Raw genomic sequence first — 24,853 nt, 5'->3', positions numbered from 1 at the left:
GAGGAAGAAGCCGACTCACTGCTGAGCAGAGAGCCTGATGCAGGACTCAATCCCAGGACCCTGAGATCATGACCTGAGCCAAAGACAGATGCTTAACTGACTGAGCCACCCAGGCACCCCAGTAATAATTTTTATCTTAAAGTCTATTTTATCTGATATTAAGATAGCCAATCTAGCTCTCTTTTGGGTATAATTGGCATAGTATATCTCTCCCATCCTTTTTTCAACCCACTCTATCTTTGAATTTAAAGTGTGTCTCCAGTAAACAGCATATATAGATGGACTATGGGTGTTGTTTTTTTTTTTTTTAATATTCTGCCAATCTCTGCCTTTTAAGTGTTCAATCCATTTAATGCAACTACTGGTAGGGTAAGATTTACTTCTGCCAGTTTGCTATTTTTTTTCTGTATGTTTTATGCTTTCTTTGCTCCTCTATTATTTCATTACTACCTTGTTCTGTGTTAAATAGATATTTTCTAGGGTGTCACTTCAATTATCTTGTTATTCCTTTTGTGATTTTTTTAAAAGTCATTTTCTTAGTCGTTGCCTCAGGATTACAATAAATGTCCTCATTTGTAACAATCTAATTTGGATTTGTATCATTATAATTTCTATACTATACAAAAACTTAGCTCCTTTATAGCTCTATTCCTCCCCCTCCTTTGTTCTATTGTCATACAAAGCACATAGAGATTTTATATACTTATTAACACAGATTTATATTTATTGCTTTAGTAGTCATCTTTTAACTCACAAGAAAAAAGTCATAAACAAAACCACCTTTATACAGTCTTTTATATTTACCTATACAGTTACTCATACCAGTGCTCTTTATTTCTTCATGTGGGTTTGGGTTACTGACTTGGGTCCTTTCATTTTCACCTGATAGATTCCTTTTATTATTTCTGATAGGGCAGATCTGTTAGAGACAAATTCTCTCAGCTTTTGTTACCTGGTAATACCTTAATCTCCCCTTCATTATTTGAAGAATTCTGCTGGATACAGAATTCTTGGTTGACAATCTTTCATTTTTTTTTAAAGCACTTTGATTATATTATACCACTGCCTTCTGGCCTGGATGGGTTTTTTTTTTTTAAAGATTATTTATTTATTTATTCGACAGAGATAGAGACAGCCAGCGAGAGAGGGAACACAAGCAGGGGGAGTGGGAGAGGAAGAAGCAGGCTCACAGCGGAGGAGCCTGATGTGGGGCTCGATCCCACAATGCCGGGATCACGCCCTGAGCCGAAGGCAGCCGCTTAACCGCTGTGCCACCCAGGCGCCCCTGGCCTGGATGGTTTCTGATAAGAAATCAGTTGTTAATCTTACTGAGAGTCCATTGTACAAGATAATAGTTTGCTTCTTTCTTACTGCTGTCAAGATTCTTTGTCTTTTGATAGTTTAACTATGACATATCTAGGTGTGGATCTCTTTGAGGTTCATGGTTTTCATCAAATTTGCTACATTTGGGGCCATTATTTCTTCAAATATTCTTTCTTCCCCTTTCTTTCTCTCCTTCTTGTGGGACTTCCAGTATGTGTACTGGCCCACTTGATGGTATTCCACAAATCTATGAGGTTTTTTTTTTTTTTTTTAAGTGGGCTCTGTGCCCAACATGGGGCTTGAACTCACAACCCTGAGGCCAAGAGTTGTATGCTCTACCAACTGAGCCAGCCAGGCATCCCATAGGGTGTTTTTTTTTTTTTAATACCTCCTAGTTCTTTATTGTTATGGTTTATGTGGAGGCAATGTTCTCATACTTTCCTTTAGTTTTTTTGGGCATGCTTTCCATTAGTTCTTCGAAAATATTTAAAATAGCTGACTTACAGTCTTTTTGAAAGTTAACTCCAGCGTCTGGGCTTCCTCAAAACAGCCTCTATTGACTACTTTTTCCCCCTTTGAGTATGGGCTATACTTTGTTTCTTCACATACTTCATTTTCGATGCTGTTATTGAAAGCTGGAAATTTTAAATAACATAAAGTGACAGCTCTCGAAATCAGATACTCCCCCCCTTCCTCGGCTTATTTGTAGTTGTTTTCCTGAACTAATTCTGTCAAGTCTGTATTCTCTGTCATACGTGGTCACTGAGGTCTCTACCGAGCTTACTGGTCAGTTAATAATTTGAAAGAGATTCCTTAAATGCCTTGAGTCTCAGCCTTTGCTGAGAGAGCGTATGTGTGTTGAGACACGCCTTCAGTACTCTGGCAGGCAGCTTACAATACTGCATTGGCCTTCGGCCTTCACATCCTGCTTGTACAGAGTCTCAAGGGCTTAAGGCCTGGTCAATTCTTTCTTGGGCAGGTGCAGAGCTCTGTGCATGTACGTGGTCTTCTAGATTCCCAAGAATATGCCGAAACTTTTGAAAGCCCCCTATGAACATCTCCTTCCAGAACTTTTCTTTTTAATTTTTTTTTTAGCTGGCTTCTTATTTGCCTCAACTATTAACATCCCCACAGGCAGCTGTGATGTTTAAACAATTGTTGCTGATGGTGTATCACAAGTGTCCCAGGAGATAAGGCCGTGTGCACTGAGCAAGAGTGAGTCAAGTCAAATAAAAGGCAAGGCCTGTGAATAGAGATTTCCAAGAAACTACCAGACAGGTCAAATAATGAAGTTTATCTGGGAAAGGTGCTTTTGGGGGGAGCTCTAAACCATTTTTGCCTTCCGAGGATGTAAGGTTGCTGTATTTCACCAACTGGTGGAGCTGTTGGTTCTCAAGGCCATCAGAAAACTGTACAGAGGGGGATGGGAACGGCACAAGTTAAAACTGAGATGTAGCAAATTTTCTTAAATTCTTAAGTTCTTTGGATCCTTTTGTAAGCCTGTGGCTAATTTCCAGAACTCTAAAAAAGCTGATTTTGAGAATTTTTGCCAGCACTGCTTTTATGGAGGGGCAGATTTTCAAAGGTCCTTACTTCACCATTCCTGTTGATGTCCTGTGTGTAATATTTTATGTGGATGTATATTTACATTCTCTTGGGTATATAACTGGGAGTGGAATTCCTAGGTCATATGGTGACTCTACATTTTTTTTTTAAGATTTTTATTTATTTATCTGATAGAGATAGAGACAGCCAGAGAGAGAGGGAACACAAGCAGGGGGAGTGGGAGAGGAAGAAGCAGGCTCATAGCAGAGGAGCCTGATGTGGGGCTCGATCCCACAATGCCGGGATCACGCCCTGAGCCGAAGGCAGACGCTTAACCGCTGTGCCACCCAGGCGCCCCGGTAACTCTACATTTAACTTTTTGAGGAATTGCTAAACTATTTTCTGTCATAGCTGTGTGTTTTACATTTCCACCAGCAATGTATGAGGGTTCCAGTTTCTCTACATCCTTGGCAATATTTGTTACTGGTGATCTTTTTGATTATAGGCATCGTAGAAGGTTGAAGTGACACTAAATTTTGTGGGGATTTTTCTGTTTTGTTTGTTTTTTTAAGTAAGCTCTACACCCAACGTGGGGTTTGAACTCACGACCTTGAGATCAAGAGTGGCATGCTCTACTGACTGAGACAGCCAGCCGCCTCTCACATTGTTTTCAATTTACATTTCCACAATGACTAATGATGAACATCTTTTAGTGTATTATTGGCCATGTAGATAACTTTTTGGAGAATTATCTGTTCATTTATCCATTTGTAAACTGGATTATTTGCCTTTTTATTATTGAGTTGTAAGAGTTCTTTATATATTCTGGATACAAGTCCCTTATCAGATATATGACCTCGAAATATTTTCTCCAAATGGCAGGTTATTTTTTCACTTTCTTGATGGTATCATTTGTAGCACAAAAGATTTTAATTTTGCTTTTATATGTTTTTCTTTCGTTGCTTATGCTTTTGACGTTGTATCTACAAAGGTTCTGCTTAACTCAAGGTCACTAAGATTTGCTCCTATGTTATCTTCTAAGAGTTTTATAGCTTCAGTTCTTACATTTGGGTCTGATCCATTTTGAGTTAATTTTTAGCATGGTGAGATGTAGGGGTTCAGTTTCATGCTTTTATATATATGGGTATCCAGTATCCTCAAACCATTTCTTGAACAGACTGTTCTTTCCTCTGTTGAATTGTGTTGGCATCCTTATCAAAAAAATCAACTGACCATAAATGTAAGGGTATTATTTCTGGACTCTTTTTTTTTTTAAGATTTATTTATTTTTTGACAGAGAGACACTCAGCCAGCGAGAGAGGGAATACAAGCAGGGGGAGTGGGAGAGGAAGAAGCAGGCCCCCAGCAGAGCAGGGAGCCCAATGCAGGGCTTGATCCCAGGACCCTGGGATCACACCCTGGGCCGAAGGCAGACGCTTAACGACTGAGCCACCCAAGCGCCCCTATTTCTGGACTCTTAATTCTACCTTATTGATCCATATGTCTATTCCTATCTTGGTACCATACTGTCTTGATTACTGTACGTTTGTAGCAAGCTTTGAAACTGGGAAGTCCGAGTACTCTTACTTTGTTGTTTTCATCAAGACTCTTTTGGTTACTTTGAGTTCCTTGCAATTCTGTATGAATTTTAGGGTTAGCTTATCAATTTCTAAAAAGAACTTAGCTGGTATTCTGACAGGGATTACAGTGAATCTGCAGATCAATCTGGGGAGTATTAACATCTAAAAAATATTAACTCTTATGATCCATGAACACGAGATGTTTTCCCATTTACTTAGATCTTCTTTAATTACTTACTTTTTTTTTTTTTTTAAAGATTTTATTTATTTATTCGACAGAGAGAGAGACAGCCAGTGAGAGAGGGAACACAAGCAGGGGGAGTGGGAGAGGAAGAAGCAGGCTCATAGCAGAGGAGCCTGATGTGAGGCTCGATCCCATAACGCCGGGACCATGCCCTGAGCTGAAGGCAGACGCGTAACCGCTGTGCCACCCAGGTGCCCCCTTCTTTAATTACTTTCAACAGTGTTTTGTAGTTTTAAGGATATAAAAGTTATACACTTCTTTTGTTAAATTTATTCCTAAGTATTTTATTCTTTTTGATGTTACCGTGAATGAAATTTCATTTTTTTTTAAAGATTTTATTTATTTATTTGACAGAGATAGAGACAGTCAGTGAGAGAGGGAACACAAGCAGGGGGAGTGGGAGAGGAAGAAGCAGGCTCCCAGCAGAGGAGCCTGACGTGGGGCTCGATCCCGTAACGCCGGGATCACGCCCTGAGCCGAAGGCAGACGCTTAACCGCTGTGCCACCCAGGCGCCCCTGAAATTTCATTTTTGAATTATTCATTCTAAGTGTGTAGGAACACAACTGATTTCCGTATACTGATCTTGCACTCTGTAACCTTGTACTTATTAGTTCTAGCATTTTTTATTAGCTATCTTGAGATTTTCAAATATAAAATCATGTTATCTGCAAAGAGAGATTGTTTTAATTCTTCCTTTCAAATCAGGACGCCTTTTATTCTTTTTCTGCTTGCTCTAACTAGATCTCTAATCTGATATTGAACAGAAGTGGCAAAAGTGGATATCTCTGTCTTGTTCCAATCTTGGGAAAACTTTCAGTCTTTCACTATTAAGTAAGATGTTCTTTGTGTGTTTTTCTCAGATGTCCTTTATCAGGTTAAGGAAGTTCCTTTCTATTCCTAGTTTGTTGAGCATTTTTATTATGAAAGGTGCTGGGTTTTATCATATGTTTTTTCTGTGTCTGCTGAGATGACCAAGTGGTTTTTGTCTTTTTTTTTTTTTTTTAAAGATTTTATTTTTTATTTATTCGACAGAGATAGAGACAGCCAGTGAGAGAGGGAACACAAGCAGGGGGAGTGGGAGAGGAAGAAGCAGGCTCATAGCAGAGGAGCCTGATGTGGCTCGATCCCATAACGCCGGGATCACGCCCTGAGCCGAAGGCAGACGCTTAACCGCTGTGCCACCCAGGCGCCCCTCCCAGCGGATGTCTTTTATTCTATTAATACTGTGCATTATTTTAATTGATTTTTGGATATTAAACCTACCTAGTATTCCCAGATAAGTTCCACTCGATCATGACATACAATTCTTTTTATATGTTGTTGGATTCAATTCACTAGTATAATGTTGAAGATTTTTGCATCTACAATCAGAAGAGATAGTGGTCTGCAGTTTTCTTGTGATGTCTTTGATTTTTTTTGTTATCTCACAGAATGAACTGAGAGGTATTCCCTCCTCTTCTATGTTTTGGAAAAGTCTGTGAAGGATTAATACTAATTTTTCTTTGAATATTTGGTAGAATTAACCAGTGAAACCATCCTGGTCAGAGTTTTTCTTTGTGGGTAGCTTTTTCATTACTAATTGAGTGTCTTAACTTGCTGTACAGGCCTATTCAGATCTTCTATTTTTTCTCGAGTATTTTGTATTGAGCACATTCTATTTCTTTTCAGTAATCTATGTCTTTCTGGGAATTAGTCCTTTCATCTAAGTTATCTAATTTACCGGTATACAATATTCTTAGTATTCTCTACTACTTCTTTTTATTTCTGTATGGTTTTTCCCACCTGTTTTGGTAAGTGAAGTTGTATTGGCATGAAGCCATGGCCATTCACTTACATACTGTCTATGGCTGCCTGTACTGAAACTTCACAGTTAAGTAGTTGTGAGAGAGACCAAATATTTTTGGCCCACAAAGCAAAAAATATTTACTATCTAAGCCTCAGGTCAAACTGGAGCAAAGGGTTTTTGAGAAAGAGGCAGTTAAAAAGTGTGGAATGAATTAACTGTCATCTAGTTTTATAAGTATCAGCTCAAAGCTTCATTCCAAACCCCCAGACATCATCATTTCTGGGGGAACAAACATATTTCCAGACCAGATTCAGTACAAAGACTGAACTTCATGAAATAAAGAGGAAATTCAAAAACAAAAAGTATCTTGGGCAAGTATTTGCGAAGAGTGATAAATGCTATACTGTGACTAACTTTGTTTCTTGGTTGAGGGTCCTGTAAATCTAGGGACCTCTTTCCGAAAACAACATAAAGGCTCAAAAAGTATAGCTTTCCCACTGACTCTTGAATAGCATGAAGGGGTATGGAAGAGAGATCTTCTAGCTCCCATCCTGGCTTCACAAAGGTAGAGTGAATCAATTTTTTTCTTTTTATGCCCATAACACCTTGAAAATTTACCACGACAGCATATGTCATACAGATTTTACCTGTTCGTGACTCTCTCACAATTCATCCCAGAGTAAGATACACTACTGTGTAAGGTACACTACTCACCCCTCACATCACAGACACTCCTCTGACTTCACTTCCATTAGCAACACCTGAACTGTCTGCAGTCTCTGCCTACCATAAGGGCCAGCAACATCCAATTCCTTTCAGTAGAAAACCAAAGGTAGAGTTTCCATATGAGAAAAACTCCATAAACAGCATCTATCTAGGGTTAGTAACTCCCAAGAAGAAATTATTCCAGCTAACAGACGATAAAACACAGAAAATGTCCTAGGCGTAAAATTATTCCTTTTATGGAAGCCTGGGCAATCAGACCCAAACAAGCTGCTATGGGTGAATCATTACAATGTTATTATCATGTGTAGGAGCAATGGGAATGCCCATTATTCCAGACAGGATGTAAAGTTTCCTACAAATATGTCGTTCCAGCTTAACCCTCAGCCCTGACAATAAGAAGTAACTGGGGCTGAATGGAAGCCATGGGCCTATCACTAAAAGGCTCTGTGACTAAGCAAGTCCCTTAAATTACACCAAATAACTACCAGGTCACCCGAGGAGACAAACTTGTCAGTGTAAAACAAAGATGAAGGGTTAGAGCAGAGGTACTTCAACTCTCCCTCATCTATGCCTCATTCTGAGACAGATGCTAGGCCATCATCTTACTCCCCTCTCTCCGAGAGGTGTCCCATGCATCACCAAGTTCTAGCCATTTCACCTCCAAAATCTCAAGCCTTGCCTCGGGGCACCTGGCTGGCTCAGTCATTAGAGCGTGTGACTCTTGATTTTAGGGGCGTGAGTTTGAGCTCCACATTGAGTGTTGAGATATAAAATCTCAAGTCTTGCCTCTCCTCTTCATCTCCAATGCCAGTGATTCCATCTAAATCACACATGGCTCATTTCTCCCGGGAGTTGCAGAGTGGAGAAGACTCCCAAAGTGGAGAGAAGTATTTCTTCCATCTTTGCTCACTCTTCACCTTTCTCATACATGTTTTTACTCCTGAACACACTATATGGCTTTCCTCCTGTATCTGTCAACTGCCTGTCAACTAGCTTCCCAGCCTCCAGTCTTCATGTTGGTCCCTCCTCAACATCACTGATAGCATTATTTCTACCCCATTATGATGCATAAAAGGAAAATCATATCACCCTCACTTTAAAATCTGAATTCCCACTGCCAGCAGCACGTACCTCAGTCTTGCCCCCAACCATCTCTCAGCCTTGCCCCTCTAGCTGCCTCTTATGCATCCTATAGGTATCGGCCAAGTGATGACCCCAGACTCCCAGAAAGAGCCATTCACACAGTTTCCTTCCCAAGTACACTTTTATAGCTGGCAAAATGCAGCTTAGAGGCCCCCTCTGTTGTGGGCCCTCTCTGATCCAAGATATTCTCTTATGGATCCCAAAGCACTCTCTTCAACTGACAGTTTTCTAAGTGCTAGAATCCTGCATTTATACTTTCCCACTAGGCTATGGAAGACCATTCAATGGCCAGAATTAGCTAATAAAGATCTAAAGCCAAACATCCTGTAGTCAAGAATCTGGTGACTAGATTAGCCACCAGGAATGAAAAAAGGAAGCACAGCAGAAAGTTATCACTTTCATCACAAAAATACGTGAATTAATAGGGGCAACCTGGGTGGTACAGTCAGTTTTAAGCGTCTGACTCTTGGTTCTGGCTTAGGTCGTGTGTGATCTCAGAGTTGTGAGATCGAGCCCCATGTCAGGCTCTGTGCCCAGTGAGGAGTCTGCTTAAGACTGTCTCTCCCTCTCCTCCCTCTGCCTCTCCCTCCTGTGCTCGTTCGTTCTCTCTAAAATGAATAAATAAATCTTTAAAAAAGCATACGAATTAGTGATGTTCCATTAAAGCCCCAAACGGAGCCCCAAAACTACTTTCCATAAATCTATAGGTTCCAAGTGGCTCTACAAAATTCCTCAACAATTCACTTCTCAAAACTGTGCCAGAAAGAGTTTACAGGATAAATGTAAGTAATCTGATGGAATACAGTAGAGTCCATAGGCCAAAGTTAAATTAAAATTCTCATATGATCCGGTTTGGATTTCTTGTAACCTCTATTTCTTTTGGGCCTGGGCCTATTTCTTCTGCCTCACACCTCTACCAACTTCAGTATTATACCTCTCCATTGCATCAGACCAGTGCCCAAAGGCAGCCAAAAGCTTACCTGAGCTGAGATGCCAATGAGGAGCAGCCACTTCTGGTACTCGTCAGTCCGGTAATGGATCATTTGGCACCCTGCCAGACTGGCATGTCTATCAAACATCTTCACGGGTTGAGAGTCACCTTCCATGCTCCAGTGGTAGACTGTGGTCTCAGTCACCAGGGCAACAGTGTTCACAGAGACCCACTTCCAGAAAATCACCTCTTCTGCCATTGTATGAGACTTCATTTTACTCTTCATTTCAATATTAAAGATCTGAAGTGTCTTCCCAGCTAGTATTTGATGTGATGAAGATTAGAGAAAGATAAATTAAAAATCTGAAAGACAAATTCTTACACTCTTAATTCTGAATCCTTTTAATATAACTTTAAGTTGTACTACTTACAGCTAATCTGATTAAGAAGGGAAAAGAGCTGCCTGAGTGTAATTAACCCTCCACTTTGATGTCTTAATATTGAGAAGAGTCTTCTTCAGAAGAATGTAAAAGTGTATGAATACAGAATGTATGAATAACAATCAGAAATTAGTTCTTTTGAAGCAACTACCAAGAGAATCAGTTTTAAACTGGTATCTTCTAGTTTTAAAATACCTTCCTGGATAAGTTAGCAAAAACAAGACGTTCTTTCTTTGTCTGGTACCTCCAACTTCCAGGAAGGAATACTATCATCCCTTCAAATTAAACAACTTTTCCAGATAACAGGGTCATTTTGTCTTAAATTCTAGACTGGTCCTGTCAAATAGAATTTTCTACAATGTTGGAAATGTTCTGTACTTGCACAACCAGTACAGAAGACACTAGCTACATGTGACTATTAGGCATTTGAAATGTGTATTGTAAGACACATTTAAGGAAACTGAACTTTTATTTTCATTTAATTTCAATTAATTTAAATTGAAACAGCCTCACATGGCTAGCATCCAAGAGGACAGCTAGGTTCTAGAAAAAGGCTTCAGCATCCATCGTCTGGCAAGAGACCTCATATGTTTCCACCTCTGATAAAAAGCTGAGTTCTGATCTTTGTATCTATGCAAAATTCAGAGCTAATATGAAATACTGCTCCCCCCAAATCAGGACCAACACAAGGATTATTTCCCTGACCACTTCTATCTGGCACTGTACTGGATATCCCATCTACTGTAATGACACAAGAAAAGTGAAAGGCTTAAAGATGAAGAAGGAAATAAAACTGTCTTAATTCACAGACAACATAACTGTTTACAAAGAGAATCCTAAAGAATTCACCAATCTACAAAGCCATTATCAGAGCTCATAGGTGCCTATTAACAATACTGCAGGGTACAAGGTCAGTATACAAAAATATCAATTGAATTTCTCGATGCTAATGGCAAGCAATTTGGAAATAAAATTTTTAAAAGAACTGTAATACCACTAAAAGGAAAAAAAAAATCCCTATCAACCAAGAATCCTATATCCAGCAAAACTGTCTTTCAAATATGACGGAGAAATTAAGACATTCCAAGATAAACAGAAGCTAAGGGAGTCTGTTACTACTAGCACTAAAGGAAATCCTGCAGATTGAAATGAAAGGACATTAGATACTAACTCAAAGCCATACGAAGAAATAAAGATCTCAATAAAGGTAAATACATAGGTAGTTATAAAAGCTTGTACTACTGTAACTTTGGTTTATAACTCCACTTTTTGTTTTCAACATGATTTAATAGACTAAAACATTAAAAAAATGAATGAGTAGGCTAAAAGCTAGTATAACTGGTTTGTAACTACACTTTTTGCTTTCTATATAACTCGAGATGAATGTATTAGAAAGAATTATTAATTTATGTTTTTGGACAAATTATGTAGAAAAATTTAATTCTGTGACACTAAAAATAAAAGAGGTGGGAATGGAGATGTAAAGGAACAGAATTGTATGTTATTGATGTTAAGCAGGTAAAATTTCAAACCAAACTGTTATAACTTCAAGATGTTAAATATAGTCCCCATAGCAAACATAAAAAAATAGCTATAGAATGTACACAAAAGAAGAGGAAATTTAAATGTTTACACTGAAAAAAAAATAAACATAAGCAAAGATAGTAATGCAGGAAATGAAGGACAAAAAAGTATAAAGTATATAGAAAAGAAATAGTAAAATGATAGAAGTCCTTCTTCATCAGTAATACATTAAATGTAAATGGATCAAAAGACATAGACTGGCAGAACAGATAAAAAACATGATCCAACTATATGCTGTCTACAAGACTCACTTTAGATCCAAAGACACAAAGAGGTCAAAAGTGAAAGGATGAAAAAAGATATTCCATGTAAATTGTAATCAAGAGAGCAGGGATGGTTAATTTCAGACAAAATAAACTTTGAATCAAAAAAGACTGCAAGCAACAAACAAATACATCATGCTAAGTGAAATAATCCAGTCATAAAAAGACAAATACTGTATGATTCTACATATATTAGGTGCATAGACTAGCCAAAATCATAGAGACAGAAAGTAGAATGGTGGTTTCTGGGGACTGGGAGAGGAAGAAATGAGCAGTTACTGTTTAATGAGTACAGTGTTTCAGTTTTGCAAAAGGAAAACGGTACTGAAGGTGGATGGTCTTGATGGGTGTACAACACTATGAATGTATTTAAGACCACTGAACTGTACACTAAAAAATGGTTAAGATAATAAATTTCATTATATGTATTTAGCTACAATTCTTAAAAATTGAAAAAACTTGGAGATTTCAATATCCCACTCTCAATAATAAAATAAAACAACTAGACAGAAAAATATACTTGAACACTACTGACCAATTCAACCTAACATCTTTAGAAGAAAATACAATACATTCTTTCCAAGTATATCTGAAACATATTCTAAGATGGATCATATGCTGGGCTATAAAAAAGTGTCAAGAAATTTTAAATTTTAAAATCATATAAAATATCTGATCACAACAAAATTATTAAAAATCAACAGAAAAAGTGTGAGATATTCCCAAACTCTGGAATTCAACAACATACTTCTAAATAACCCATGGGTCAAAGAAGAAATTACAAAGAAAATTAGAAACTATGTTGAAATGAATGAAATAAAAAGCACAACATATCAATTTTGGGATTGCAGCTAAGGCAGTACTTGAAGAAAAATATATCATTTTAAATGTCAAGAAGAGAAAAGATCTCAAATTAATAAAGTAAGTTTCCACCTTTAATAAACTACAAAAAGAGCAAACTAAACCCAAAGCAACAAAAAATAAAAATTAAGAGTAGAGCAAAAATCATGGAGAGAGAACAGAAAAATAATAAAGGAAAATCAATAAAACAAAAAGTTGGCTTTTCACAACAATCAAGAAAATGGGGCACCTGGGTGGCTCTGTCAGTTAAGTGTCTGCCTTAGGCTCAGGTCATGATCCCAGCATCCTGGGATTGGGTCCCTCATCGGGCTCCTTGCTCAGTGGGGAGTCTGCTTCTCCCTCTGCCTGCTGCTCCCCCTGCCCCCCTCCTTGTGCTCTCTATGACAAATGAATAAAATCTTAAAAAAAAAAAGAAAGAAAATTGACAAGCCTTAAACTGATCAAGGAAAAAAGATAAGACCCAAATTACCAAAATCAGAAATAAGAGAGAGGACATCATAGGTGATCTTGAAGAAATTAAAAGGACTATGAGTAAACAGTATGAACAATTTTATGTCAACACATTAGAAGACTTAAGTAGAGGATTTGGATATAAATTCCTAGAAAAATAAATTACCATAATTGACACAAGAAAGAAAATCTGAACAGATCTACAGCAAGTAAAGGAATTCTTAGTTTAAAAATCATCTAACAAAGAAAACCCAAGCTCAGAAGGCTTTCACTGTTGGATTTTATCAAGTACTCAAAGATGATAGAAGTCACAGGTCTTTCACAAACTCAGAAAGCAGAACAGGGACCACTTCCCACCTCATTCTATAAGGCCAATACTAACCTAATTCCAAAGTCAGAGACATTACAAGAAACCACAGACCAATCATCACAAAAATAGAAAAGTCCTTAAAATATGAGTAAACCAAATCCAGCTACACATAAAAACAATCATGGGGTGCCTGGGTAGCTCAGTTGGTTAAGCCTGTGACTCTTGGTTTCAGCTCAGGTCATGATCTCAAGGTCGTGAAATCGAGCTGAGCCTCATGTAGAGCTCCGTGCTCAGTCAGAGTCTGCTGAAGATTCTCTCCTTCTTCCTCTCCCTCCCCCACTGCTCCCCCCTCTTGCGCTCTCTCTTTCTAAAAATAAATAAATAAAATCTTAAAAAAAACTATTTTGAAAAATATGAAGTTGGGGTACCAACACTCTCTGATTTCAAACTTACCATAAAGCCATAGTAATCAAGTAACTGGAACAAGGTTGGGAATATGGATCAATGGAACAGAACTGAGAGTCCAAAAATAGATCTTTCTATTTACAGTCAACTGACTTTTACTTTCAAAGGTGACTAGATAATTCAATGCGGAAGAATAGTGTTTTCAACAAATGGTTCTGAGTGGGACAACTGAATGCCCTTACCCCTCCAAAAAAGAAGTGGGGCAGGGGGAGGAGGAGGCAGCAGCAGTGAGGAAGAAGGAGAAGAGGAAGTCGAAGAAGAGGAAGAAGCAACAGCAGCAGCAGCAGCTTACATCCTTACCACGCACCATACACAAAAATTAACTCAAAACAGACTATGGACCTAAATTAAGAGTTAAAACTAAAAAACCATTAGAAGAAAAAATAGAAAATCATCGTGATTTGGGTTAGGCTAAATACTCTTGGTAGGACCCAAAATCATGATCCATTAAAGAAAAATTGGTAAACGGGTTTATCAAAATTAATTTTTTTCCTCAAAAGATATATTAGGAAAATAAAAGGATGAGCTACAAATTGGGAGAAAATATGTAGATCACAGAGTTGATAAATAATTTATATCCAGAATATATAAAGAATTCTTAAAATTCAATAAGAAAAATAAGCCAACTAAGAAATGGACAAAAGATTTAAACAGATACTTCTCTAACAAGATATATGAATGGCAAAAAAATACAGAAGATATATAAATGGAATTGCTATAATAAAAAAGACAATATCAACATCAAGTTTGTATATATGTTGCAAAAACTAGAATCCTCGTACACTGTTGGCAAGAACACAAAATGGTATAGCTACTCTGGAAAACAGTTTGGTGGTATCTTAAAAAGCTAAAAAAATTTACCATATGATCCAGCAATTCCACTCCTAGGTATTTACCCAAGAAAAATGGAAATATACATCCACATAAAAACTTGAAGGCAAATGTTCATAGCAGCAATATCCTTAATGGCCAAAAACTGGAACCAATCCAAATGTCCATTGAACTGGTAAACAGAGAAACAACATGTGATATATCCATGGAATAATGAAGTATTGAAATCTTAACCATAAAAAGGTACTAACTACTGATACAAGCTACAACATGAATGAACCTCAAACATACTATGCTAACTGAAGGAAGCCAGATATAGAAGACTGTATGTTGTATGATTTCCTTATCCGAAATTTCCATAAATGGCAAATCTACAGTCAGAAAACAGATCAGTAGCTGCCTGGGGCTGAAGGTGGGAGTGGAGAATGACTGCAAATAGGAATAAAGGAGCTTTCTGGGGTAGTAGAAATGTTCTAAAACTAGAGCATGGTGGTGGTTCCACAACTCAATAAATTTACTAAAAATCGCTGAACTCTACACTTAGAATAAGTGAATTTTATGGCAGATAAATTATACCTGAATAAAATGGTTAAGAAAGAAAAAAAGACTGGACTAGAAGTTCAACTGTAGGCTGGGGTACCTTTTAGTTTCAAATAGCCTGGGATCATAGAGGAAATTTCCTCTACTTGGAAAACTTGTCAAGCTGTCCTTAAACTGGTTAAAAAGAACTTGTTTTACATGATGTACAAAACATTTAGTGTCGCAAAGAATAAAACAAAACAAAACAAAACCAAGAAAACCCTACCAACGTCCTTTGGGAATCAACCTGCTGTCAGATTCCAGTTGTCAAGGTGAAGAATGTGTTACCACCAGGGGGCTCCATCTCACCACCTCTCCCCTCCCCACCTGGGCCAAGAGCTACCGGCTAGGCTAGCACCGTATTAGCCTATATGCAATCTACCTCTAAAAATTAAGGGAAAAAGTTAGAGTTTGTAAAAAGAAATACACCCGACTACTCAAAGGGCTATGTTTCATAATAAAAGTAAAAAATATACTTGGGCAAGTAATGCAAGTAGTCAGTCAACTTTTTCTATATAGGGACATATAAGATCTTTGTCACATATTTGTTTTTACAACTCTTTAAAAATATTAAAACCATTCTTAGCTTGGGGCTGTATAAAACCAACAATTTACTGATCCTTCACTTAGTGTACTAACGTGCCATTAAGATGATGACCAACTGATGAGGAATTCTACCCCCGCTTCCTGTTCTTTTTAGTCAAGGGTAAAAATGTATCTCTGGTTTTAAAATATTCACCACAAAAGCACCAGTAGAGACAGTCTGAAGAGAGACTGGGGTGAGTGAATACGCTCCAAGCGTCTCCAGAAGGATGGGCAGTGATATGGGCTGAGCACCTCAGGAACTCGCAGCCAGATAAAAGGGCAAACTGTGATGGCAGACCTTTTTTAAAAAAAAGGTCCATCTCATCACAAGCCCCCTTCTAATCACAAGAGTTCACCAGTCAAAATGGGATATCTGTGAGATTCAAGACCAAGCCCCTTGATTTCACTTTTATGCTTTTACATTGGGACCTATGGAACAGTTAAGTCATGTGAAACAATAAAAGTATAATTAAATTATCTCTGTAATTCAGCTGCTGTACAAATACCTTAAAAAAAGAAAAGAAAGTTTTCCTCATTTTGGTCTAGGGTCTTTGAAACACACTGCTACACTTGTCCACAATTTGTACTACAAGGGTCCAAGATCATCCTAATGGCCTAATGCCTAAGATTGCAGTAAAAATAGGATACTTAAAATTTTATCACAGCTCACACTTTCTCATGCAGAAGAAAACAGTACTCAATTACTATAGCTGAAAAAATTCACATGAACACTGAGAATGAAAAAAAAAAAAGTACCAGCCCTTGCCATCAGAAAGCTGGCCTGGTCCTCACAGCCAGGCCATCTTGCTCTCCTAGTGGCCATAAACCATCTCAGAGAACACCAACTTCAGACAAGTCCCTCTAAGACCATGATAAAGTGAGACAAAGCAAGGTCACTTCAGAATTTTACTAAGTACAGACAAAAACAAGGTAAACGTGCAACCCACAAAATACCAACAGCCCCTCTCGTGGCTGAAATGAGTGACCACTACTTCTTTAACCAATGCCACAATGCCAGCTTTATCCTCACTCTAATCTGCCCTTCTTTATAGGTAAGATTTATTGAGATAACTTAATTGTAAAATTACTCCCACTTTCAACAGCACCCAATCTACGGCAAACTCCTGTTTCCTTAGACCATCCCCCAAATCACCCAACCAAATCCCAAATCCTACAAAACGTTCTTTCTAACACCCTCTAATAATAGTGTGATACGTCCCAGCTCCCCATGGTGTGGTTTCGCCCTTGCTGACTCAAGTAATAAACCCAACTTGTTCAACTTCAGGTGTGTTGCCAGTGGCCTTTGCTTAAAGGGGACTGACAGCACATAGTTATTACTGAGTTCTCTCCATTCCCCTGCCACACTCCAACAACCCCCTCCAGGAGATTCACAGTTCACACCGGTAAAGAGAAGTGCATCTGAGGACCAGGAAGACTAAAATGCTGGTCATCTCTGAGACCCGCAGAGAATATACCAAACAGCAAACAACATGATAAATAAGGCCTCTCAAAAATATTGCAAAATAGAAAATACAGAAAAGCCAAAAGGATCATGAAGAATCCATAAAGGTTAGCAATTTCTTCAACTAAAATTAGTTTATACTGTTTACACTCCATGTTCAAAAAAATATTTTGACAAGAAATAGAGCTGATAGAAGAAAAGATCGTTTGAAGTAAAAAAAAAATCAGCTTTTTTAAAATAGAAAGGTCATAACTTCTAGATGTCCATTTACCTACCGAAAGGTCAAAGTAGACCTTATTTCTGTAATAAAACAGAAGCACAGGCAAAGCTAATATTTGGCATTCACTAATTTTAGCTTCAGAAAGAACTTTCACTTTTCAAGGTAAGTGATAAATACATCTTGCATAAAATATTAACAAGTCCAGTATATACATGATCCTTTCAATTTCCCAAATCATGGGAAGATGAAAAGATTCTATATTCTCAAAGTAACTAGAAGGTTTCAAGTACCCAACATCCCCTGAGTTCGGGGAAGCAAAATTCTATTAATCAACAGCCATATAGTCATCAATGTGTTTTACCAGAGAAGTAGTACCGCGGCTCATACTCTAGGTTGCCTGGAGCAGCACTGTAAAGCAGCCCAGCATGAAGTCCAGGAAACCACAAGGCCCTACTGGTGAACATGTGCAGTGTGGTGTTGGCCTTTCCAGACGCAGCAGTCATGAGGATGAGGCCCTGGGCATTCGCTCCCTCCTGTATTGGGCTGTATGCGTGATGTCACAAAAACCTCAGGTGCTCAGGGACCTCTCATTAAATAAGGTATGTAAAACATAGCTTTGGCTAAAACTTTTGGAATTAAGTTTAATATTATTGATGACACTTTGCTGTGAGTTCACTGACAGTTGTCTGATATGTAAGGTAACAAAGCAGGTAAAGTGAGGTAAAATTCCTTTCTGAAAATCCCATCAGGCTTACCTTTCAGAGCTATCACTTTAGAGGCTGGATTCATGATGGCACTTTCAGCAGAGATGGGCCGCCTGATGGGCGCCATTGGATCGCTCATGTCAATAATCACTACCTGCGCCTGTTCGCCAACCTTCTCTCGGACACATATAAACTTATCAGATTCCATGGTCAGTGTGCTGAACCCAATGTTGGCTGGATTAATTCCCAGGTTTTGGAGCTAAAGAGAAAAGAAACATTTGATTAAAAGTAATCTTTCCTCTCTGAAACAGATTAAATCTAGCCCACTATATAGCAAAGTCTAACAAAAGGAGGAGGAAAAGTTATACAAGAGTTTAGAAAAAACTTAACATTAAGTGATTATTTAGGGCAAACACTGACTTGTGTTTCTACACCTTTAATAGGTACAGGCAATGCATCAACAGCAGGCCATGAGTCAACTCTCAAGGAGCTTACACTCCCGCAGGCTGATGAGAACACACAAGAATAAGGGGCGCCTGGGTGGCACAGTGGTTAAGCGTCTGCCTTCGGCTCAGGGCGTGATCCCAGCATTATGGGATCTTCTGGCTCTTCTGCTATGAGCCTGCTTCTTCCTCTCCCATTCCCCCTGCTTGTGTTCCCTCTCTCGCTGGCTGCCTCTATCTCTGTTGAATAAATAAATAAAATCTTTAAAAAAAAAAAAAAGAACACACAAGAATAAGGATAATACCAGGAAGAAGGAAGGATGCCATGAGTGATACAGACAGGAAGACATCAGATGGGAGGAGGGGTGGAGGGGTCCACAAAGAATATCTCACAAATAAGGAGAGCCTCAGCAGGAAGGGGGTCTTGGAGAGGTGAAGGCAGGGGAAGAGAGGAGAAAGGAAGAAAACACAAAAACTCGTTTCTCCAAAAGCAAGCAATGACAACTAGCCAAGAGTTCTTCCTTAAAGCAACTCCACAAATCATAAAATCTGATTTAGCTTCCCAGTTTAAATACTTCCTGGCAAGCCTAAGGTTAATAAAAAGTCAACAGGTCTGGTACATCTTTGGTGGTAGATAGATTGCTTGAATTTGTGTAAAACTTAAATCAGGCACCTTTCTTCAAAGGCCACTTTACACATAGTGCCTGGTTTAAAAAAAACCTATTAATGAACTAAGCTTCAATGAAAAACCCTGGGAAAATACACACTCATGAAATTTCTATCACCTCTATGAATAATCATGCTTATTTCTATAAAATTCTCTTGCCCCAACCTACCTACAAATATCTTTTGCTTCTGAACATTGTTCTGCTCAATTCAAACCCTACTGCTATTGACTTGACCCTTTAGTACCTGTTACCCTGTGTGAACTTGTATAAAAGTTTATGCTGGCAAAAAAGCTTATTAAAAATAACTATCAGGCTTTGGAAGAGGTACAAATGAGGCTGTTGATACTGCTAGTATAATTCTTTATTCGATCATTTCTTCCCATGAACTCCTCAAAGCAGGGACTGTATCTTATTTGTTTCTTGTGGTAGAGTCTAGTACATATTGAATATTCCAGCTGCTGAGTGGAACAGGCTCCAGGACAACAGGTCACCTCATCCGACCTTTCTGCTAACTCAGGAGGCAAGTTATGCCACACACAATTTACACTAGAGCAACACAAGGCTTTTAGGTTAAGAAATCTTCCCAAAGTCACAATGCTGATTAATGATGAGACAGTTGTGAATAAAGCTTGTGCTCTGAGCCACAATACTGAGTTGTTTGAAATTCACATTTTATTTTCACACATCTGAAGTAGCAGCTTAATGACAGTAAATGTAGTGTAGTGAATGAAAGTTAAGACTTTTTCATAGCAAGTAATTTTCATACATTCATTCCATGAATAAGTACTAAATATATACCACCCACTAGCCACTAACTAGACTCTGAAAACAGTAAGATACATAAGATACAGTCACACTATCCAGAGCCCACAGACTGTGGAGACTTACAATTACTATTAGGTTGAACTATATGAAGTTGCTGATAATAGGACAATGAAAAGTTCCTTGGGAGCAGAGGCGGGGGTGGGGAGGGGAAGAGAAGCAAACAGGGTGAAAGTAAGTTCCCAGGAGACCTACACAGTCTTCCTTTTTTTATTATGAATTATTATAAGCATTATACTATATAAGCATATAGTAACATTTAGGGAGCACCCTAACACTCAAGCACCCAACACTGTCAAATCTTTACATTTCAGAGCCATACACTTAAGTGGGCCTATATTTTCTAAATTTTCACTTTATTCTTAGTTTGGGGATCATGTTGGGTTAATATGGCAACATTCTGATTTCAACTCCAAATATTAAGAAATATTTGTACCCAATCTCTTTTTTTTTTTTTTTAAGATTTTATTTATTCATTCAACAGAGATAGAGACAGCCAGCGAGAGAGGGAACACAAGCAGGGGGAGTGGGGAGAAGAAGAAGCAGGCTCCCAGCAGAGGAGCCTGACGTGGGGCTCGATCCCATAACACCAGGATCACGCCCTGAGCCGAAGGCAGACACTTAACGACTGAGCCACCCAGGTGCCCCGGTGTACCCAATCTCTTGAGCACAGTATGTTCTTGAATATTAGTGACTGAGTCCAGTTCCTCACACAAGAGCATATACATGCATTCATGGCATTTGGATAAGGTAAGACACTGAGAACAGTGCATCCCAAAATAAGTCAGAGACTATTAGAACTAGAAGAAAGAAAGATGGTGGTTCTCAAACAGGGGTGGTATCCTGTAGTCTTTGGAAACAGACAGGGGCAATTTGAATTGCACAATGACTACGGAACACTACTAGCATTTACTGGGCTAGGGCCAGGGATACCAAACACAGGACAATCCCACAAAAAGAACCATTACATCCAAAATATCAAATACCAGGGCACCTGGCTGCTCAGTCAGTTCAGCCTCTAACTCGTGATTTTGACTCAGGTCATGATCTTGGGTTGTGGGATCAAACCCCACAGTGGGCTCCACGCTCAATGACGGGGGTTGGGGGTTCTGCTTCAGATTCTCTCTCTCCCCTCTGTGCGTGCATGCCCTCACTCTCTCTAAATAAATAAATAAGTAATAAATAAATGAATAAAATATCAAATACCACTAAGCTTTACTCCATATGCAGAAACAGAATCCCAGAGAAGTGGTGTGCTCAAAGCGATGTTTTCTCATTAGTTAGTAGTAGTAACTACGGACTCCTGATTCCTGTAATAATTATTCTGAAAGGTAACCTAGATACACATTTAAAACAGTCCATATACGAGTTAGGCAAAAGTACACAAGATACTACCTAATAATCCTTTTCTGGTCTCAAGGCCTGCAATTAAATGAATCCAAATTCAAATTCGACACTGGGGAAAACATGAAAAGAAATTACTCATCCAACAGTCCTGTGGTTTCTATATTTAAGGGGCTTAGGGATGGCAGTCTGACTGGGAGGGTTGCAGCTGTGTTTACACAGGGCTGTTGGTGAAAACACCAACTGCCCGTATCAAAGAGCCCAAACGTTCCAGTTGCACTGAACACTCCAGGTTTTCATGCCTCTTGTCTTTGAAGATGCTAGTCCTTTCTCCTGTATATATGTGTCCTCAGGCTTATTCACTGCCTTACCACTGTGCCCAGCACATGGATGTTCAATAATTAATTAGTAAAGAAGTTACAAGTTTTAGGCAGTCAAAAAATAATTTAAAGTAACTTAAAAATATATATTTTATATGTCAAACTTACCAGCAAGCTTTTTCCTAGCTTAAAGAGGGAGCTTTGTAAATGAGGACCTATGAAGAATGATGATACTGAGGTCTTTTCTAGAACTAACCTAAAATTCTAGGACTAGGTTAGTTCAGGGTACTCTAAAAATTACATCTGTATCGTGCTTTACAGAACTTCTCTCAAATTACACCAATGTAGGTTTTCTGTATTTTAAAACCAATGCATAAGACCCTATATTTATACCTGTTAAATGTCAACTAGTTGGATTCCAGCCTGTCAAGATCTGCTTGGATTCTAATTTTGTCATTGAACTTTGCTGGCCCAGCTCTGTGGCATCCTTCTTCAGCCAGCCAAGGGAGATCGTAATCTCTCCCTGGCATGCAGGCCGTCAGCAGGACTCAAGCAAGAGAAGCAAAGGAAGAAAATATAGAACAGACTGAAAGGAATAGATTTGGTGAAACAGCAAGGGAAAGCAAAGAAATACTTGCAGGATGGGGTGACAGGTGTCAACAACTACTGCCCCAGAAGGCTATTAGTAAGCAATACTGTCAAATACATGCTGCAATCTGTATGTAATCTTAAAGAAAGATCTTCAAACTCTGTTAAGTTACAAAAGCAAAAGGAAGGGAATTTTGTAACAGGATTCTTTTAATTATTTTTTTGAAAGATATAATAGTTTCCTTAATAGTAGTTTCTTCTGGGAAAAGAAACCCAGTGTTTGAACAGAAAGGGTTAATTTTTTAAGGTTTTATATATTTATTTATCAAAGAGAAAGAAAGAAAGAGAGAGAGAGAGAGTGCGCACAAGCAGGGGGAGCGGCAGGCAGAGGGAGAAGCAGGCTCCCCGCCGAGCAAGAAGCCTGATGTGGGGCTCCATCCCAGGACCCTGGGATCATGACCTGAGTGGAAGGCAGACACTTAATCTACTGAGACACCCAGGTGTCCAGAAAGGTTTAATTTTCATTTTTACGTTCTATTGGGGGCTATTCTTCCCATGTATATGTATTACTTTAAAGCTTGTTCCAGACAGACTTTGCCCTAGCTATAGATTTTGCTCAAGAATCTGGTGGAAAGGGACATTGACTAAGATCCTCCTAGCACACGGTAACTCTTTTAACCCAATAAACTCAAAAAGTGCAGTTTGGAGATTTTGAACATTTAAATATGTTCTGTGGTGATAACTGATTCTTCCAAGGAGGACCTGTCCTAATTCATTTAATATTTGCTCAATTACCATGTCACTGTTGTGGATACTCTCGCAAGGGCTGACCCTTCCACACACGCTGGGTGACTGGGTCACTACTTTCTTCACTTCGTAAATAAGAAAGTCAGAAGGTAAATGACTGGCCCAGTATTTACTTCCAATACAAAAATCATCAGTTCACCCAGGACAAAATTTAACAGCTTACACAAGACCTTAAAAACATTTTACATGGGTGCACAACAATTTCAGGACACAAGGAGCCTACTGTTGTTTGTCTTAGTATACCAAAAACCATTTTACAAAATACGATGGCTATGTAATGGCAACATAAACCAAATATGTACTAGGCTGTGAGTACAGCATCCCTTTTCAGAATGACTCCCTGGGGCCTCTCCAGCAGACACAGGTGCACATGACTATTTTCAATTCAAGCTCAATCTACTCCTTAGAATTCTGCCTTCCCTACTCACATGTAAAAGGCTTCAAACATCAATCTCTTTAATTATGAATTAAAGATTGATTCAATCCAGCTACTTGTGAGACTCACCTGGAAAGAAAGGCCAAAGTCCCCACCTCTCAGAGATTCTGATTAAACGTTTAAGATGGGCGCCTACGGAGGTGTTTCCCAGCCTAGGTTGGGAAGCACTGATTAAGACTAGTGACCACGTTGCTCCTATAATTTACATAGATCACCTTGGCAGACTCTGTTAAGAACATCACCTCAGAGATATGCTACGTATCAAAATCTTGAGGGGATGTATTCATATGGTCTCTGTGTACTGAGCTGTTTTGCATTTCAAATTACAACTATTCCTCTTCTGAATCAAGGTGTCATCAGTTCTTAGCTCTTTAGCTTTTTTCCATTCTCAACATAAATAGCAACAACCTTCAAACTTAAATATCTGAATATAAAAAAGTTCAAATAGTACATAGAAGAAAAATATTTCTGCAGAACTAGTCCTCCTCTAAAAGCAGGGTGACAGGGGCGCCTGGGTGGCACAGCGGTTAAGCATCTGCCTTCGGCTCAGGGCGTGATCCCGGCGTTATGGGATCGAGCCCCACATCAGGCTCCTCTGCTATGAGCCTGCTTCTTCCTCTCCCACTCCCCCTGCTTGTGTTCCCTCTCTCGCTGGCTGTCTCTATCTCTGTCAAATAAATAAATAAAATCTTTAAAAAAAATCTTTAAAAAAAATAAATAAAAAATAAAAAATAAAAGGGTGACAGAATAAGTAAAGTTAAATAAATTGGTAGTATCTCAAGCTGAAGTGGAAGGACGCTTTATTCTAATGCATTAGATACAGAAGTACAGCTTCTTCTCTGGGTACATTCCTAAAAAGTAGAATAAAAGTTCCTATACACTGATTTGGTTTTTTTCTTTTTTAAAGATTTCTTTATCTTGGGGGGGGGAGGGAGGGGCAGAAGGAGAATCCCAAGCAGACCCCCCTGCTGTGCATAAAGCCCCCCATGGGGCTCAATCCCATGACCCCAAGATCATGACCCCAGCAAAATCCAGAGCCACCCAGGCGACCCCCTATATGCTGATTTCTATTTTCCCACTGACTATTATAATACTATTGTTCTCCCTCTGGGGAAAATCTGACCGAAGAATTTTCATATGAAACAAACCGAAATTAAAAACAGAAAAAAGATAATTAGATTCACAAAATATAAAGTGATCCCAGGGTCCTAGGATCAAGTCCTGCATCAGGCTCCCTGCTCAGCGAGGAGTCTGCTTCTCCTCTGCCCTCTGCCCCTACCCCCTGCTCGTGCGTGCACGTGCTCTCTCTCTCTTGTTCTTGCTCTCAAATAATAAAATAAAATAAATAAAAAATTTTTAAAAAGCGAGGGGAAGAACATTCTGGGAAAGAGG

General features: G+C 38.8%; 1 protein-coding gene across 4 annotated transcripts in view; it reads right to left on the bottom strand.

Moving 5' to 3' along the window:
- CLTCL1 (clathrin heavy chain like 1) overlaps nt 1–24,853 on the bottom strand; it is a 94,300-nt gene that overhangs the window by 65,950 nt on the left and 3,497 nt on the right. For 3 of the 4 annotated variants that reach the window (XM_034642842.1, XM_034642841.1, XM_034642839.1), the window contains exons 2-3: nt 18,085–18,292; nt 9,329–9,597 (exon numbers count right to left, since the gene is read on the bottom strand). In XM_034642842.1, coding sequence (XP_034498733.1) covers nt 9,329–9,597; nt 18,085–18,292 — 477 coding nt within the window. Of the gene's footprint in view, nt 1–9,328; nt 9,598–18,084; nt 18,293–24,853 lie in introns of those variants that run through there. The other variant, XM_034642843.1, reaches the window with a different exon arrangement.

Source organism: Ailuropoda melanoleuca, chromosome 14, assembly GCF_002007445.2.
Source record: "Ailuropoda melanoleuca isolate Jingjing chromosome 14, ASM200744v2, whole genome shotgun sequence".
Taxonomy (NCBI): Eukaryota; Metazoa; Chordata; class Mammalia; order Carnivora; family Ursidae; genus Ailuropoda; species Ailuropoda melanoleuca.
The sequence above is the reverse complement of the archived record's forward strand: the minus strand, read 5'-3'. Positions and strand labels throughout refer to the sequence as shown.